The 18,259-nt window shown below is 29.7% G+C and overlaps 2 protein-coding genes across 3 annotated transcripts in view; one reads left to right on the top strand and one right to left on the bottom strand.

Moving 5' to 3' along the window:
- Positions 1-18,259, top strand: part of Acf (ATP-dependent chromatin assembly factor large subunit) — a 99,946-nt gene that overhangs the window by 55,907 nt on the left and 25,780 nt on the right. For both annotated transcript variants that reach the window (XM_067276866.1, XM_067276865.1), the window contains exons 10-14: positions 5,534-5,672; positions 7,042-7,194; positions 9,174-9,260; positions 12,758-12,967; positions 14,178-14,328. In XM_067276866.1, the coding sequence (XP_067132967.1) occupies positions 5,534-5,672; positions 7,042-7,194; positions 9,174-9,260; positions 12,758-12,967; positions 14,178-14,328 (740 nt within the window). The remainder of the gene's footprint in view (positions 1-5,533; positions 5,673-7,041; positions 7,195-9,173; positions 9,261-12,757; positions 12,968-14,177; positions 14,329-18,259) is intronic.
- Positions 815-2,388, bottom strand: LOC136980619 (uncharacterized). Its single transcript, XM_067276757.1, has 2 exons — positions 1,270-2,388; positions 815-962 (listed from the first exon to the last, which is right to left on the bottom strand). The coding sequence occupies exons 1-2, from the start codon at positions 2,229-2,231 to the stop codon at positions 815-817; spliced, it is 1,110 nt and encodes a 369-aa protein (XP_067132858.1). The 5' UTR covers positions 2,232-2,388.

Raw genomic sequence — 18,259 nt, 5'->3', positions numbered from 1 at the left:
ACTTAAGGGTTTTGCTATCTTCGAATAGTGGGGAATGAATTTCCTAAAATAACCGTGAGTCCTAGAAAGCTTTGAACATGTTTTACAGTTTTGGGTTGTGGAAACTTTTGAACGGCTGCTGTTTTAGCCGGAGAAGGTCTAATTGTTCTGTCTTTGATGACATGGCCGAGAAATTCTACTTCGTTCTTTAAGAATTGACATTTCTCGAAATTAAGTTTCAACCCATATTCTGAAGCTACTTTTAGTACACGCTTCAACTTTTCTAAACGTTCCTGTGCATTTGATGATGGTATTAGGATATCATCGATATAAATTACTACAGTTTTATCTTGTAACAATGGTCTAAACACATGGTAAATATAACATTGAAATACACTTGGGCTATTACACAAGCCAAAAGGAACCTTTAAAAATTCATACTGGCCCTTGTGTGTAACGAAAGAGGTATACTTTCTACATTTCTGATCAATGTCAACATGGAAAAATCCATTTTTTAAATTGAGCGACGTGAACACTTGATTGTTCCAAACGATTATCACATCCTCAATCAAAGGCAAGGAGAAGTGATCTCTGACCGTTTTCCAATTCAACTTTCTAAAGTTGATGCACAGTCTAATTTTGCCATTTTTCTTTTTGCATAAAACTACTGGCGCAGCGTAATCTGAACAACTAGGTTTGATTACGCCACCATCCAGCCATTCTTGGATTTGGTTTTCTACCATTTTTTGTTCTTCAAATGACATTTTACGTGGGCAATGACTAATGGGGATTTCGTCAGTTAAAATAATTTGCATCTTCAACCCATTTATTCAGCTCATAGGTTGTAATTAGTTTCATCAAATTCTGTCGTTGCTTTTTGAATGTGACTTAGGTCTATCTGACAACAATCTGTCGCATCTGCCAATTGACCCAGAAAGCATGTTTTTTCGTTCTCAACTTCTGAGGGATTAGTTAAACCAGCGCTGTCCAACTTATAGCCCTTGGGCCATATTTTCTTCACCAAACATTTCGGGGGCCAAGAAGGTTGATAAATGAAAAGTCAGTTTATGTTAATTAAAAAAATATTTTATTTATACTAAAAAGAAAACTTTAAAATATTCGAAATATATTAATGAGAACATTGTGGTCGTAATTTTCACATAGTAAAATAATTTTAATATTAATAATAATAATTTAGTAACATAAATTTATTCATAGTAAAATGTACTCGCGGGCTGTAAAAATAATTTGGTGGGCCGCCCAGTTGGACAGCCCTGAGTTAAACCATACTCCCTGTCGTCAGTGAACGAAACATGGTTAAAACGGTTCAATCTGCCCATATCTGCACTTGATTGCATGTTTTTGCTTTCATTGTAAGGCATTGAAAATGTATCAGATTTGGAGGTCAACTTTTCTTTTTTATTTGTGCCGAAATCGTTTGTGTCACTAACCACAAGGGGTGGGTGCTCACCAGGTGATTTATTGTTTTGAAAGCCGTTTTCCTCTCCCCACTCAGTGGAATGCGAAAGGAACGTCTGCTCTTTTTTAGAGGCGTCATCTGGTCTAACAAGTGTTGATTCAGCCACAGACTTTCCGTCGGGAACAGAAATTTGAGTATAATTAACACGAATAGTATTTTGACTTTGTTTTCCCATGACTTTGAATCCGTAGTTTGTTATAGAGAAGTTTAGTTTATTCAGAATATCTGTTCCTATTATTATAGAATTACATAGATCACCTTCTACCACATAAATATTTTCAGGAAGAGAGTATTCGTCAATCTTTATTTCACTTTCGAAGAAACCTAACGGAGAAACACTATTCCCATCTAATCCAATTAAAGATGCATTATCCGAGTTTAATTTCGGAGTCCCTACTTTTTCATAAAAATGCCTTGGTATCATTGTTATTTCCGACCCGGTATCGATGAGTTTTTTTGTTTTTGCACCTAGGATTTCAACATCTGTTTTAATTTTGTTGTTACATCCAGAGAAATGACTTAGTCCCATTTTGTTTACTTTTTTTTTGAGGACAAGCGTTAGCTTTATGGCCGAATCTTTTGCACTTAAAACATCTAATACCTTCAGATTTATACGAGCAATTACTCGAAATGTGACCAATTTCATTACAATTAAAACATTAGACAGTTTTACCGTCATGCTTATTTCAATAAGGCTGGGGTTTTCGATGCTCTGTAGGTAGATTCGGTTTAGACTGAAACGAACAAGAATACGTAGACCGGATCTTCTCATACACTCTCAACTTTTCACGAAATTCTGTTAAATTATCTGTTCCGTATAACATCGCTTTGTTGCTGGGTATGTCACGTATACCAGAAATAACATATTCGATCAACCCGTCAGGTTCAATTTTTCCAAGACTAGTGAGTTCTTGCATTTTAAAGAAATATTCTTGCACAGATTCATTGGGGAGCATTTGGCATTTAGCCAATATACCGTGCAATCATGCTGAGTTATATTTACTACCAAATTCCGATTTCAATTTATCCCAAGAATTAACACCATTTTGACTTTCGACAAATAATTTCGCTAACCCTGTTAAGGATTGTTTTGCAAATATAAATTTATGTGAATCAGACCAAGTCATCATTTTAGCAAAGTCTTTTAATGCAACCAGCCATTTATCAATAGAACAATATTCACTACCATCGAAAGGTTTGATTACGTTTTTCACATGAAAGTTAATGGAAAGTTTGGTCATATCTGAAACACGCAGACAATTATTGCTAGGTGAATCATCAACAGATTGAACTTCTAATACATCGTCTGCCAAGATCAGATTTGATTGTAATGATTTTAAATCAGAAAGAGAAAGAACAAGCCTTTCGACGATTTTGTCTTTAGTACCATCATATTTAACATTTATTTTAATAAGTTGCACAAAACAACTAGAACGTTTAATCGAAAGTTCTCATTAATATATTGCACTTTCTTTTTTAGGTTTTCATCCTCTTTGGATGGAAAATTGAATCCACCAAAGGTTCTCAATCTTTTTCTGTTATTCCTTTCTCCAACCTCTTCGAATACAAGTCTATGCAACAATTTTATTGAACTTGTCGAGGCCGACTTTAGTGTTTTTCCAATAATTTCTACGAGCGTCGCCATCTTAAAAGTAGAATTTTAGAACTACTCACAGTTTTCCGAAATGTAAGTCGAAGTCCTTCCGGAATGCCGATGTATTCGGACTGTCCAACGTCAAAATTTTCACAAAAACAGAAATGTCCGTAAATGTCCAGCGTACTCACAAAACCAAAGCGCAGTTTGTCGAATCTCCTCGAGTTAAGCCTAATCCACATCTAAGCCTATTCCTATCCCGGACGAGCCTCCACTTTCGTGAGACTTTTTCTTTTGTCTCTAAAAAACTTTAATTGAGATAAGAGAGGTTTGGATAACAGGAACATTTTAAGGAATACAAATTACATAAAAATATTGTGATTATTATAAAAAAAAAAAAAACAGATGTAGGACTTCTTTTCGTCTTCTGTCTTTTCGCGCATTCTTCTTCAATCGTCGTCTCCTCTCGCGAAGTCACGTCTCACCGGCAGATGGTGTTTCCCTTCCCACAATAGTATTATATTTTAAACATTAGCAAATAGTGATCTTCTGTCTTGATTTTATTTCAGAGAAGTAAACAAGATGTTTATGAATGGTTGTATATTAATAATAGTACATTTCTAAAAATATCACTTAAAACCATGCTTATCTTTAGTTTTGTTGTTTTGTAAGATTTGTTCTTAAACTTTCCAAATGAGGTCTTTTGGAATTGCATATTTAGATAAGCATTTTTATTTTGATGCTTTCCACATCAAACATTGGCAGATTGATGCTGGTGTTTTTTTACTTGTATAATGGAAGGAAGGAATGATCTTGCATTAAGAGAATTTTGAAGAAGAAAAGAAAAGCAGAACCAGAATAAATCAAATAAGTTGTGTTGGGGAAATGTGTAATTAGTCTGCTTTTTTGAGGTTGTGATTTTGTAATCTGGTTTAGGCAGATCTTTCTTCTAGGTCAGTGTTTCCCAAAGTGTGGTACGCGTACCCCCAGGAGTACGGGAAGAGTTTAGTGGGGGTACACGCTGCACCGTGCTTCGGCTGTTCCTGGTCAACAAGCAGTTTACTTTTTTCGATTACAAACATAGAAAAATAATAATAAACTTCGTTACTTCTTAGCGGTTTCGCCGGGTGCTGTGATTCTGTGTATTTTTCCAACCTATGGCCAAGACAACAGTGTCACACAAAAACCTCCAGTATCTACACATTGAATTGTTACAATGTGCGCGTGTGTATTTTTAGCTTTTGTGCGATTTTTCTAACAGGAAAGGTTTGATGTGCTTTAGTATTAATAAAAAGCTAAAAATGCCGAATAAACCAATTTTTCTGTAGCTAGTTACTACAACTAACAATTCTTAGCAGAGACTTACTTTGACAGTGCTTCTAGAAAGACGAAAATGAGACCTAAAGTCCATATCGCTATATCTAGGAACAATATTTTCCACATAGTCTTCTATTTTGGCTTTTTCGATTTTTCAATTGCAGCAGCATATAGAAATGGAATATCCTCGTTATCTTTGGTTTTTGATTTAAAGTATATGCAATTTTTTTGACGAGGGGTACTCAGCATTAAGAAAATTATACAAAGGGTACACAGATGTCAAAAGTTTGGGAAACACTGTTCTAGGTGACTCTAATGTATCCAATTATTAAATTTAGTATTAGATGGTGTTTGATGTTTCTAATAGTTTTTACTAGAAACATTAAACATCAACTCATATTAAAGAACACAGAGAATGTGAAAAAAGGAGAAAAGCAACATCATTAGCAGAGGAAAACCTGAGATAAACTGGGGAGAAGGGAAAGCTCATATACTGCTGAAATTGATAAAAAAGCTGACATGAAGGTGTTGACATTGCCTTTGTGTAGGATGTAGAAATCCTTCCTAATGTGTATGGAAATTGTATTTATGGCATAAAAATATGATCACACAAATACAAAAAGCATAGTGGAAGATAACATGGACCCTTTGAAGAAATTAATTGTTGCCATTTATTCTCACATAGGCCTGTACTGTCATTAATCAGAATTTTCCATTTTTTACAAAATACAGGCAATTTCATGCATTTCTTTGTTATCAGGAAGTCTGTTATAACCAAATAACATATTGTATATAACAACGGTGCCAACCTATAATGATGCTTCTCTGTTTAGTTGTTGTCATATTGTGTTTTTTCTTATTTGTAAGTTAATTCTATCATGGAATGTCTTAACCTCATAACATTTAAAGTGTTCTTAACCATTGATGATTTTTGAACTATTGGAATTTTGTGGATATGCTTGAATTTAGGTTTGTTGTGTCTGAAGATGAGCTAACTAGCTCAAAAGTACTAGGAAAATTTTGAAGTTTTCTGTACTCTTAAAGAAAGCAGTGTGGAATTATTTGTTTGAAAATCATTCTAAAAAGAATTTTTTATTAACAAATTTAATTATGAAACTTTTTTGAAATTTTTATCTGTTAATTAAAAATTAGTATTATTTTAGGTACTCCCTCCTGTTACATCTATTAATTGTTCAATACCAATAGAACATTTTGGCGATGCTCTTATGGTATTACAATTCCTTAATCGTTTTGAAACATTATTGGATTTAAAAATGTCATTTCCAGAAGGATTTGGATTTGGTAAGAATAAATCATTATTAAAAAAAATTTTATAGTTTTTATTTTTAGAAACTGAAATGAAAATTTTTCTTTATTGAATTTTTAACAAATATACATATTTTAATCTTAAGAAGTTATATTTAGATCAATCAGAAATAAAATAGATTGTGATTTTAATGTTCTCTTCTAGACCAGTTCCTTTTTGTCAGTGTGATCTGCTTTGTCATGATTTTTAATGTGTATTAATAAAATTATAAAAATAAATGGTTAAACAACTGATTATAAGCAACTAATAATTTTTATTAATTAGTATAGTACATGATTGAATATTTTATAATTGACATTGACATTACATTCATTGATGATGTAAAGTAGTACGTTCAGTTATTTCAGAGATCAAAAATGATTTTCAATGTGTGGTTTTTGACAAATTGGAAAAGAAAAAATTATAAGTTGGAAGAAAATGATTACTAAAATTTCGTCACTTTTATATGTATGATGATGATCTTAATTTGGACAAGCTCATTTTGATTGTCTATATTGCAAAGCAAGATTAATTTAGAATATATCTATATTTAATTCATGCTAATTTTCAGAAAGAACAATCTTGTTTAGTGATTTTTTTTTTTTTCTTCTTAATATTGATAGTGTGATATATGAATGTTTTTATTTTGTTTGTATTCCTAAATAAAATAAATCATTGTTGATACTTATAATTTAGGTGTTACTTAAAACTTCAAAATAACTCATAAGGATAGAGGAACTATTTTTGAAATGATTGTTTAGATCAAATATCTAGAAATCAGTAAGCTAAATTTTTTAATAGTGTCTACAAAACAATATTTATACAATTATATTTCAGAAGGAAAACATCATTCAAAAATTGTGGGGCATAGTGGAATAACTCACATCCTACAAAAAACTAATTAGTAATAAATTTGGATTTTTGCTTCATCGATCTATTTTATTACAAGAAACTTTCATGATTCAGTTGCATGTTAAATGTTTTATACCTCTATTAATAAAGCATTGTATATTAAAGTACTGATGAATTGAAACACACAAAGCCTTCTTTTTCACAAACTTCCTAATGTGCAATATTCCTTTTTTCCATAAAACCCTTAATTTTGCATTCTCTTATTATTATTCAAAATTAAAGAAGAAACTTTGAGTTGACAACAGAAATAACAATATTGCGTTTTACTTATATTTCCATATAATTTTCTTAAGAAATTTAGGGGTACAAAACAGGAAGTGTCTTAAAAAGTTTGGGAACTACTTGATTAAACTATAACTTCTATTTATAATTTGATATTTATAAAAGTTGTTGTAATTAATTTTACTTGTGATGATTAAATATATTGAAAATTTTAAAATATTTTTTTTTTAGAACTCTTGGAAAGAGTACTAACAGAAACAGATATTCAGGGTCCATTTAGTGATATTCTTCAACTCTTACTTGCTAACCTATTTCGTTTGAGGGAAGTTGAAGAGCACCAACCTACTTATGATGATATATTGAGTAGTTCAGAAATATTGGACGGTAAGATACGTTTCATGCTTTAATTTTTTATTTATTTAAAATGATATAGATATTTGTTACTAATTCATACACAGGAAACCCTCATTAGTTTGAAATTTAGGAGATAAAATATTTGTGACTTCAAATTATTTGAGTTTTGCATAAAATGCCATGTAACTGGTCTAATTTATTAAGCAGACGCATCGTGGCTGGTTACACAGAATGCTATTTTCGTTAATCAACAATTAATAATAATAAAATAAATAAACTGCAGATAAACAGCATGTATGTAAACAGGTTTTATAAAAAGTAAAGAATTTTTTGAAATGTAACCCAAATTGTTTTTAAAGTGGCCCAAAAATATTAGCCTAGAGACGTACAAATATCACAATCTGCTACTTATAGCTCAATCTTGTAATCCTGAAATCCAACCCTATTTTATATGAAATAAGAGGGGGAAGTGGGTAGTTCCTGGGTAAAGTGATACCTGAAAATGTGTTACTGTAAAAGCAAAATCATATTGACCAGATTAGAGTTGTTCTTGATCTATTGTTTTCTTATAGCATGGAGGTACTGTACATCAATCTAACTTTAAAAGCTTCTCATATCAATGTGTAACTTTACATGATAATAAAACAATAGTAGACTTATACTAAAACAGTCCTTTTTATTTGATCAATCTTACAACAATCAAGTTTTTGACAATTACAATTTTTGAAAAATTTTAAATGACTAAAATAACTGTAATATAGTTAGTTTTGAGGTTAGAAAAACATTTCCAATACAGTTCATATATTCTGATAATAATTATCAGAAAAATAAATATAAGTTATTTAATTTAGATGTTTTTAGGAAAGAAGGAGAAAAAGAGCAGTATATTAGAAACATATTACTTATTTTTAAGACCATTGATGAATAACAGCTTTCTATACTTAGTAAAAAATTAACTGATTTTGTCTAAATTAAAATTTATAAGTGTAATCTGTTAGAATGGGGTTCTTAAACTTTTTCCATTCGTGTCCTCCTTTTTGTCTGGGCATTTTATATGAGATACCAATAAAAGGAAAGATTTTTTTATTTGAAATCAGGATGAAAGAAGGGTGGTGTGAGATGTGTGGGTGTGACAGACACTGAGTCAAGTCTCGACAGCTTAACTCATTTATTGTAGAAATAGATGGGGGCTTTCAAGAATGGTCCACCAGTGAAGAAGTGATTCCATTCCCTGAATACTGGTAATTCAGTCACGGGTTTTCTCCTTGTCTTTAACATCTAAATAGGGGACAGTTATCCTTAAAAGACTTCCTGAAAGGCATCCCCCTAGGCAAATCACCCAAGTGTTGCATTGCTGTAATTAACAAAACAAAAAACATCTTACAAGGATCAGTTAATTAAAACTGAAATGTTCCTATATATGTGATGTTGAATTGTTAAGGCCAGTTCATACTTTGTGAGAATGAAAGCGAACATAATATTTTTCTCTTTACATAAGTGTTCATACTTCAAAAGAATGAGAGAATTGCACACGTGTTTGGTACTTGCAGTTTAAAATATAGCTTTGGAAGCATAAAAGTGAAACGTAGTTGTAAAATCCTTTAAAAAATTGGAATATGTGCAGTTAATTAATTTTAGAAGAAACTATTATATAGTCTTACAAAAGAAATGAAGCAAGACGATCCCAAATTTTCAATATTTTAGATAAATTTTAAATTATGGTTCATTGAAAATAATTTAGTTCTAATTGCAATTAGTTATCAAGTCTGTGTTGAAGGACAAAAGATTGTTAGCTACTAAAAAAGAGAAAAGTAGAGCTTCTGTCAACTTTTCTCTCTAACCAAAAGGGAACGGAAGTATGTCACTAATAATGTGCAAAGTATTGTACACTAAACCTGTTTAATGTTTTTTCTTCTCTCTCCCATTCTCACAAAGTATGAACCTGCCTTTAAATATTACAGGAATTAAATTTGAAAACTGGCAAAGCTTAATGAAAAATTTTTTTTAAGGTTTAGAAAAGGATTATAATGTTAAAGATACTTATGAGGCATTCAAAATTGCTACAATTGCTGCATGTTGGCCACAGTTATTTCATGGTAAGTTAAAACAAAATAATTTTGATATAGTTAATAATTTTTTTTATTTACAAATGTATTGTTGTTCTATTTTTTAATTAATAAAAATAAATAATTAAAAAAATTATAGATAACACCAAATTTTATTATAAAAACAGCTTGACAAAAATTGTTATTTTCGAAATTGTGTGACATTTGTTTAATTTAATGTTATTTCAGAATTTATTATTCATTACAAGAGAGTTGAAGCTTCAATTCTCCTGCAATGAATAAATGCCTTAATGTTATATAACACTATACAGTATATCAGAGGTTCCCAAAGTTTTCATTCTATTTTATCTCATGGTTTCATAAATTTATTCTTAGTGCTTTCTACCCTAAAGTTATTTGGAATATTGATTTACAGTGAATCACTAAGGAAAATAAATTCAAAACAGTAAAATTAATTGCATATTTAATCATATCTGATTAAAATTTTTGAATGTTTATTTATTCAATAAGTTGATAAATTAAATGATCTCAGTGAGTCTAGCTTGTAAAGGCCATAATAATTTAACAAGAATTTTGCGTGAGAAATCTAATAACCACTAGTAAAGTATTAATGTAGCAAATGCACAGTGTACTCTATATGTTTCTCAATATTTGCTTTAAAGTCTAGTGACACTTAGCAAGCTCTAAATCACCATATTCAGTAATCCAAAATTTTTTAGGCAAAATTAGATGACTATTAAAAACATGTTTTATTGAATATCATGTAAAATTTTATGAGGAGCTTCTTAATATCTAAATTAATATATACATCTGTTGCATTAAGTAATCGTTTTAGTCATCAGTTATCAATTGTAAATAAATGGAAAAAGAACTTTGATCACCTTCAGCACTCATTTGCCCCTTACTGATCACTTAATCCCACCATCACCCAGACGAAAGTACTGTTCAATTTGGGAAATTTTGCTGTATATTAACACACTGTACAGCAGAAATATTTTTTAAAAAGTTATAGACAGTGCCCTCTAATAGTGTGTTGTCCATTGGGAGAAGATAAGGCTTATTTTAAACAAAAAAATTGCAATCTGTTTAGCATTGTAACTCTTACTGTATATTAAAATAGTGTATAAATGTTGAATGTTGTTGTTCAAACAATAATAAAATGAAAAAGTTGCCAACTATTGCATTAATAGTTGCCCCCAATTTCCAAAGAATAGAAGTAATACAATGGAACCTTGCATAACTAGTGACCAGGAGAGGTGAAAGTCCTGGATTGTGCGCATGCTCCATCAGTCTATGTTTAGCCCTCGTTCCACTGGCATCTTAGTGTCGCTTGTGATCACACATTTTTCCAAACTTGTGTTCACACACATTATGTATAAACATCAACAACCATCGCCTGTTATATAATGAATATGCCAAATTCTTGGGCTATGTAAAGGCTATAATTAAATATTAGAAATTAATTTGACTGGAAGTCGGCAGTTATGCTGCCATCTTGTATTAAATTTAATGACAAACTCCAAATTAAATTTGAGAAGTGTCTAAATTAAAAATTAATTATTTAGAATTATTAGATTAAATACAAGATGGAAGCATAACTGTCTACTTCTAGTCAAATTAATTAATTTCTAATATTTAATTATAGCATTTACATAGCTTAAGAATTTGGCATATCATTTGGAGTGTTTATCAGATATATCTGAATTTTTTTTCTTCTCTGCAAATCGGATTCACATTTCAGGTTGGTTCATTCTGTGCTAGAAGAAAGGATGATGATTCACACTTCTCAACAATGTATATTGTGTAATTTTCTTTTAATAAACATTATGCATAAAATATTTGAGTATTTTTTTGGCATGGAACACATTATTGTATTTTACATTAATTTATATGGGAAAAATTGTTTTGCTTAATGAATGTTTCTGATTATGAGTATGATTCCGGAACAAATTATGCTCGTTAAGCAAGTTTCCACTGTAATCAGTATTTGTTGTACAACATCATTAAATATAACTGCAGTTTATGCACTTTTTAGATTAAAAATTCTATGAATTTAAATAATTCAAAATAATAAGTTAAATATAATGAAATATTTTTGTAAAAGATTGTGCAAAAATATTAAGACAAACTAAATTCATTTCTTTTAAAAAAGATGTTTCTTTGTATAAGACCAAATAGAAATGAGTAATGTAATACCCCGAACTTACGCGATAGGTGGGACCGAACGATAATCGCGTAAGTCGAATTTGCATAAGTCAGGGTATAACTTCGCATATAAATACATACAAATTATTTTTAATTGGGGCTGGAGACTAAAGAAAACAATAATTTAGAAAAAAATGTTTAATAAAAACTTAGATAATATATATGTATAACAAATTACACTATTAAAATCGTAAACCAAAGTTATTTTGATGTAAAAGGCTTCATAAAATCTAACAAATTCGTCTGACGGCTCAAAGATTTTTTCTCCCACAAAATTTCCTCGTAGCATGCTAATAATTTTTTTATTTCTCGTTTTGTAGAAGAAATGCGCCCTTCGTTGGAGTTTATGTTTTCTAAAATTTGTAACCCCTTTTCAATTAAACTGAGGCCTTCTGTCAAGTTTCCAACTGTCATTCGATGATGTGATTGAACTGGGTCTAAATGATCAAGTTTTGCCAATTCACAAATTTTCGTTTTTGTATTGAAGTCTTTAATAATGTTAACTTTACATTCCAAAGATAAAGTTTTCCTTTTTTTGTTTGATGCAGAAGAATCAGTTCTACTTCGTTTGGATGACATAGTAGAGTCTCTCAAGGCTCCGTAGATATAACAAACACAGAAATAAATAACACAAAATAAATTGTAGTTATGCATTGATTCTGCACGACATGTTCGAACATGTAAGCTGAACAATAGTTTGGGGGGATGAGTAATCAAGAGTTGCGTGGTGCTCAAACAAAAGACGAATCGTCGAGATTTGAAAATCGCATAACTCCAGGTTCGCGGTAATTCAAGGTATTACTGTACTACACATTATATTCTGTAACTGATAACTGACAATTTATTTCACTTGATGATGTCAAGTACAATTATAATACAATTTTGTGCACATTATTTTTTTCTATATATATATATTGTCATTAGTTTTTTTAAATGTTTTTCTTACTCCAGTCAATAGAGTAGTTTTATTTTGCATTTTTAGATGCTTTAAACTACTATTAATAAAACAATTAATACTTTGACTTCTTAGAATCTTAATTTATTGTTTTAAGGATTTTATTTGAATTTTTTACTATCAGTTCTTTTTATATTTGTATAATAATTTGAAATAATGATTGTGTATGAAATAAATTCAAAAAGTTTTTAAGTTGGAAAATTACATAATGGAAAATAATATGAACTGCAACTACGACTTAAAAGTTTGAATACTTGAATAAAGACATTCTTATTCTAGTTTATAACTTGTATTTAACATAAATTTAAAATTTTGATGAAATATATAACAAGTTTCCAGTATCTATAAACTGATTATTATTTTGTAGGATCTACATTAATAAATTTGACATTAGATTCCAATACTGTAACAGAAATGTTACGAATTCATCTTATTTCTTCTGGTTCACAATTTAAACGTGATAGACGGCAAAGTGTTCCTGATTATATAGAGGATGATCCTGGACTTCTATTTAAATTGGAAGAACCTGTATTATTAAAAGATCTTTCATCTGTATCTGTGTATGAATTATCAACAGGTATTGTTACTTGATTTTTTTTTCATGTGATCTACTCAATTTATCATAAGATTTTTAAAGAAATTAATTATAATTTGTCTATATTAAATATGTACATAAAATTTTGTTGTGTGTAAAAATGTTCACACATCAGTTTTATATGAATAGTATGCATATATTGTAAACAAGGAATGGACCAAATAAGGGTTTTTGGCCAAACGCCAAGTTATTATTCAAATGTTACTGTTGCTGAATAGCAAATATTCTTGCCTTCCTGACTGCTGAATATCCTGTAATTTATTTGATACTGTTGGAAACAGAAGGCTTAGACTCTAAATCTTAGATGCTGCTGCTTTCCATCTTATATAATCTTCATTATTGATAGAATAAGTTTATATTTTTAAGAAATTATTATTATGTAATGAAAATTAAAAATTAAATCTTGCCAGTGGAAATCATTTTTTCTCTCTCTCTGCTATATAACATAGTCAGTGAAACTATGTTATGTTCAGCAAAGCTATTTATGATTACCAACAAATGACAGACAGTTTCTATGAATGCAAAACTATTACAATTTCACTCTTGAATTGTGATTATTAATAAATAATATTTGCTCAAGATCATTTATTATATTACATTTGTTTCAGAAAGGGATAAATAACAATATTGTTAAATATTTGAGATTGTAAATGTTATTTTCATCCTGGTTTCCTCCCCCCTCTCCTCAAATTAAAATGGCATTTTACTATAGAGCGTCGTTTATCCAAACGTCAGTTAACCGAAAGCTTTCCAGTCGGTTTGTGTTGTGCCGAATCGAACGTTTTTGATACTAGATTAACTTCTAAAGTATTTTTTTTTTTTTTTTTTTTTCAATATTTTTATTTTGTTTGTACAAAATAAAGAAATTTTTAACAATACAATAGCCTCAATTATTATTATAAAAATTTTTGTTAGGCTTAAAATCGACAAAAATTCAACGCAAAGCGACATGCAACGGAGAAAAATTTCAACATCGGATAGGTTAATATATTTTTTGTACATAATCGGTTATCCGAAAAAATCTGCTATCTGAACAACCCCAGTCCCCAATTGATTTGGATAAACGACGCTCTACTGTATATATAAATAATTTTTCTGATTATGTAAATTTTACTTGAATGAATTATAATTATATTACAATATCATTGTATTCTGTTGAACATATTAATTAAAAATGTTGTTTATATTACAGAAAATAGATTGAAAATTTTCAAAGTACTAATAGACCAATTTTTGACATATGACATGTTTCATGAAGTCATTGATGAAAAGAATGAAAAACTTCGTTTAGCCAAAATTGAATTGAGACAGTTACAACTTGCTTATAAAAAAGAAATTGAAAGGTAAATTTTTTTATCTAGGTTAGAAAGTACTGTTTTTAATGACAGTTTGGAAAGAAATGGAAACTACAAAATTTGTATGTTTATTTAACAAAATGCAATTTGATAGAAGAAAGGTGAATGATTTCTTCCAGATTAATAATGTAAATTTTAGTTAGCTGTACTCTGATCAACATTAAAACAATGATTTTTCAACTTCTTTTCAAAATTTAATTTGCTGGCCTCCTGTTTTGATACAAAATAGGAATAAATTACAAATAGGATTACAACTATAACCTTTTCAAATTACTGGAGCAGTCAAATAAAATCAAAACTTTTAAATACCAGTAATAGAATTTTAACAAAAACTCCAAACGTTTTCAGCCTTCACCAAGGCTTCTTTTAATGAAACAGAATTCAAAAAAGAAATGTTAGAACAATATTATTCAAAAAGTCAGTGTTTAAAATTTCGAATACCTCTGTGACCAGTGGGTCGGCACCAGACTGGTAATGCCTATGTCAGGACTGACACCACTGTATCCTTTAAGGTTGATACAGAAATCTTCGGCTGCTATTCCGATTGTGTGTGAGTGGTCACATATGTAAACACTAGGGATCCGAGGTGGAGACAGACAACGCCCTGAAAGAAGTGCACACTTCAACTTGTTCATAAAGGAAAAATACCTGTTTATTTATATAAATTATTTACATGTATACACAGAACAACAGTGAGTTCACTTTAGCTCTAAAGAGCAGCTAAAATCAGACAAAGCTATATAGTGTAACGTGATTGTGTATTTAAGTTAACAAATTCCTAGCCGAGAGAGTTTCAATATTACGCACAATATGAAATACCTTAATTGAAGTGTTGATTGTCGAGGAAGTAGATCGAAGATCATAGATGAACAGGGTCATCCTGGATCGTGGAAAGAATTCAGGTTTATTATGTTGGCTTGTCAGGTTTGGAGACTGCAGAAATGGTTGGGAATGATGGTCAAGGAATTGGTGGACGAAAGGATCGGGGCTATGGAGCACTCACAAAAGGAGGTGGATCAGCAGACTCTCAATGACCTTCTTGTCCTCAATTCAATCTATTTATATCACGGGTCCCCCTCCTTTGATTTCAATGCCCTCTTTTTAGCCACATTATTTATTTCAGCCAATGGTGAATATTTGTTGTTAGTTTCCGGTGACACATTTGATGAGTCCCCTGAGAAAGGAACTGACCCTGGGGAGAGAGATGCAATCATTCTCCGGTAATTAAATTGAAAAAATTTGTTTTAACTGGGTTTTGAACTAATTTAACACACTAAAGACAAAAATTTCGTCAAGTCCAGTCTTTTACATCTCACAACATAAGCCAAATTCATGTGGTAGATAGACTAAAAATCCTAAATGTATGATCATCTACTGTATGAATTTGGCTTATGTTGTGAGGTATTTGAAATTTTAAAAATTGATTTTTCGAATATTACCATTCTAACATTCCATTTTGGTATTCTGTTTCATTAAAAAACTTGAAGCAGGTCCTGGTGAAGGCCAAAAACATTTGGAGTTTTTGTTAAATTCTGTTACTGGTATTTATAGGTTTTGTTTTTATTTTACAAATAATATGAAATATAAATTTCTATTTTATTTTTTTTTTTTATTTACATGTAAAATAATTATATTCTATTAACAAAAAAAAGGGAAAAAATCAGACTTTGGAGGGAGAAAAAAATATACATAATTTTTTGCATTATAGTTCCGTCTGATAATTTTTTTACAATAACTATTTTCCTATTTGTATCACAAGTAACATAAAGAAATAAAATCAATTTACTTTTAGAAAATAGCTATATGTATATTTTTTTAGTTAGAAATAATTACATCAGTATATTATAGAAAATATAACCTCCCAATTTATTAAATATTGTTTGAATTTTGCATTATCCCTATTACATTTCAATTTATATTTTATCAAATGTAAAGGTAGAATAGTGTTATAGTAGATTAATGAAACTTTTATATCTTAATAAATCTCATCTTATCGTGGACATAATTTAATTTGTTACATATTTCAAACCATCTTAAACAGGTCTGAATATGTATAAACAATAATTCAATATATTACAGGCATATTTACTAAATGAAAGTTGTATACTGATATCCCATTCTAGTACTAATATAAATATATTAACAATTACTAAATATATATTGAGATGAGATGACTTGTTTTATACTGTTCTGTGCTCAAATTAATAGCATCTTCAGGATTCAATAAATATATTTTATTAACATACACTAAAAAAATTGTGTAGAATTGTAAAAGAAAAGTACAGGATGTCTAGTGTTCGCCTACCATTTTGAAACATATATGCATTCACTTATTGATCATATTTATTGACAATAGTGATAATGAAAGAATACATGTCTGATGTATATATAACTTCACTTAGATACTATAGATAGTACTCTTCCAAGTTCATACGCTCATTCACTGTTGACCACATTTTTTATCACTTGCAACAGTGTAGGTGCTTGTATGGCATTAATTTCCTCCATAATTTTATGCTTATATGTGTTTAGATCTGGCAGGCATGTTTAAAACACTGTTTTTGAGAAATTTCCAAAGGAAAAAAAAACAATGCTTGGATCGACAGCACTTTTTACATGCTCAATGTTTTTCAGCATCTGCACAGATTTCACAATTCATCCTGATTTCTTATCTAACACAGAAGCCATAGTGCAAAACTTTATCCTGTTCATGATCCCTACTTACTATCACTTCCTCTTCTAATTTCAATTTCATCACTTCTAATTTCTTAGTGGTAAAGTCTGTGCACACAGACAACCTCTCTACTCTTTTTATGTAATGTAATGTTCATGATGTGGTGATTGGGTACTCTGTGTCTTCCAATATTGAAGTGTCACCTAAGTACTCTGTATCTTGACAACAGAACTTCCATTTTAGATCTTAATAACAAACAATGTACAGCCAACTAATGCTCCATGTTTACTGAGATGGCTTCTGTTCTTGAACAGGTTTGTGCATATTACAACATTCCCACTTTGAGGCTATGTCAGTCAAAATGGTAGGTAAATGCTGGTACACTCTGTATTTTGTGCTTCAATGTACTGTACTTTACTTGAGTTTAACGTAAGTGTAAAATAGTGTTTGTCCAAATCAATTTTTAATTTCTCTCTTATAAGTAGTATTTTTGTATAATAGAGCAATTTATATAAATTAAAAAATTTCTGCATTCTTAAATTGAAAACATAGTTAAAATATTTTCTTTATTATATGATTCAGTAAATAATTTATAGCTGATATCTAAAAGGAGAGAGTGCATTTGATCACAAATAGATCTTGAATTGGAAATTATCAAATAATTTTACATCATGACTAACAAATATTTATTGAAAAGGCTAAATGTAAGCTAAGCTACATTTTACCTTATTTATAGTCTACATAACAAGACTAATAATGTAATATACATTCCTCATTGAAAAACGGCTTGAAAAAGTCAGCATATATTAAAATGTACTTAGAAATAAAGTATTTGAAGAATGTTTTTGAATTTGTTGAAATCATTATATATATATATATATATAAAACAATGATTTTTATAATAATAGTTTAAAAATTTATTCAATTTAATATTGTGATTATAATTTATTTTTGGATTGATAAGATTTATATAGTATCCATTAGGAATAGTAGTTTAATATTTTATTTAATTCTTTAAGTACTATATTGTTTTCAGTTTTCTGTATTAAACAGTAAATGTAAGCTTTGAATAATATAATGTGTTATGTTCAATTGTCTATGATGGTGGTAATCAAAACTGAATGTAAGATACTTTTTATCATATTTAGTGAGATTCTGTTGTTAGTTTTTACTACATACTTGTTTTAAAAAACCAAAATTTTAAATCTCCAAATTTGTTTAGTTTTCCATAGATATATTTGAAAA

Source organism: Centruroides vittatus, unplaced genomic scaffold (genome assembly GCF_030686945.1).
Source record: "Centruroides vittatus isolate TY-2023 unplaced genomic scaffold, ASM3068694v2 contig_717, whole genome shotgun sequence".
In the NCBI taxonomy this organism is placed as follows: domain Eukaryota; kingdom Metazoa; phylum Arthropoda; class Arachnida; order Scorpiones; family Buthidae; genus Centruroides; species Centruroides vittatus.
Note: the sequence above shows the minus strand (reverse complement) of the source record. Positions and strands in the feature narration are given on the sequence as shown.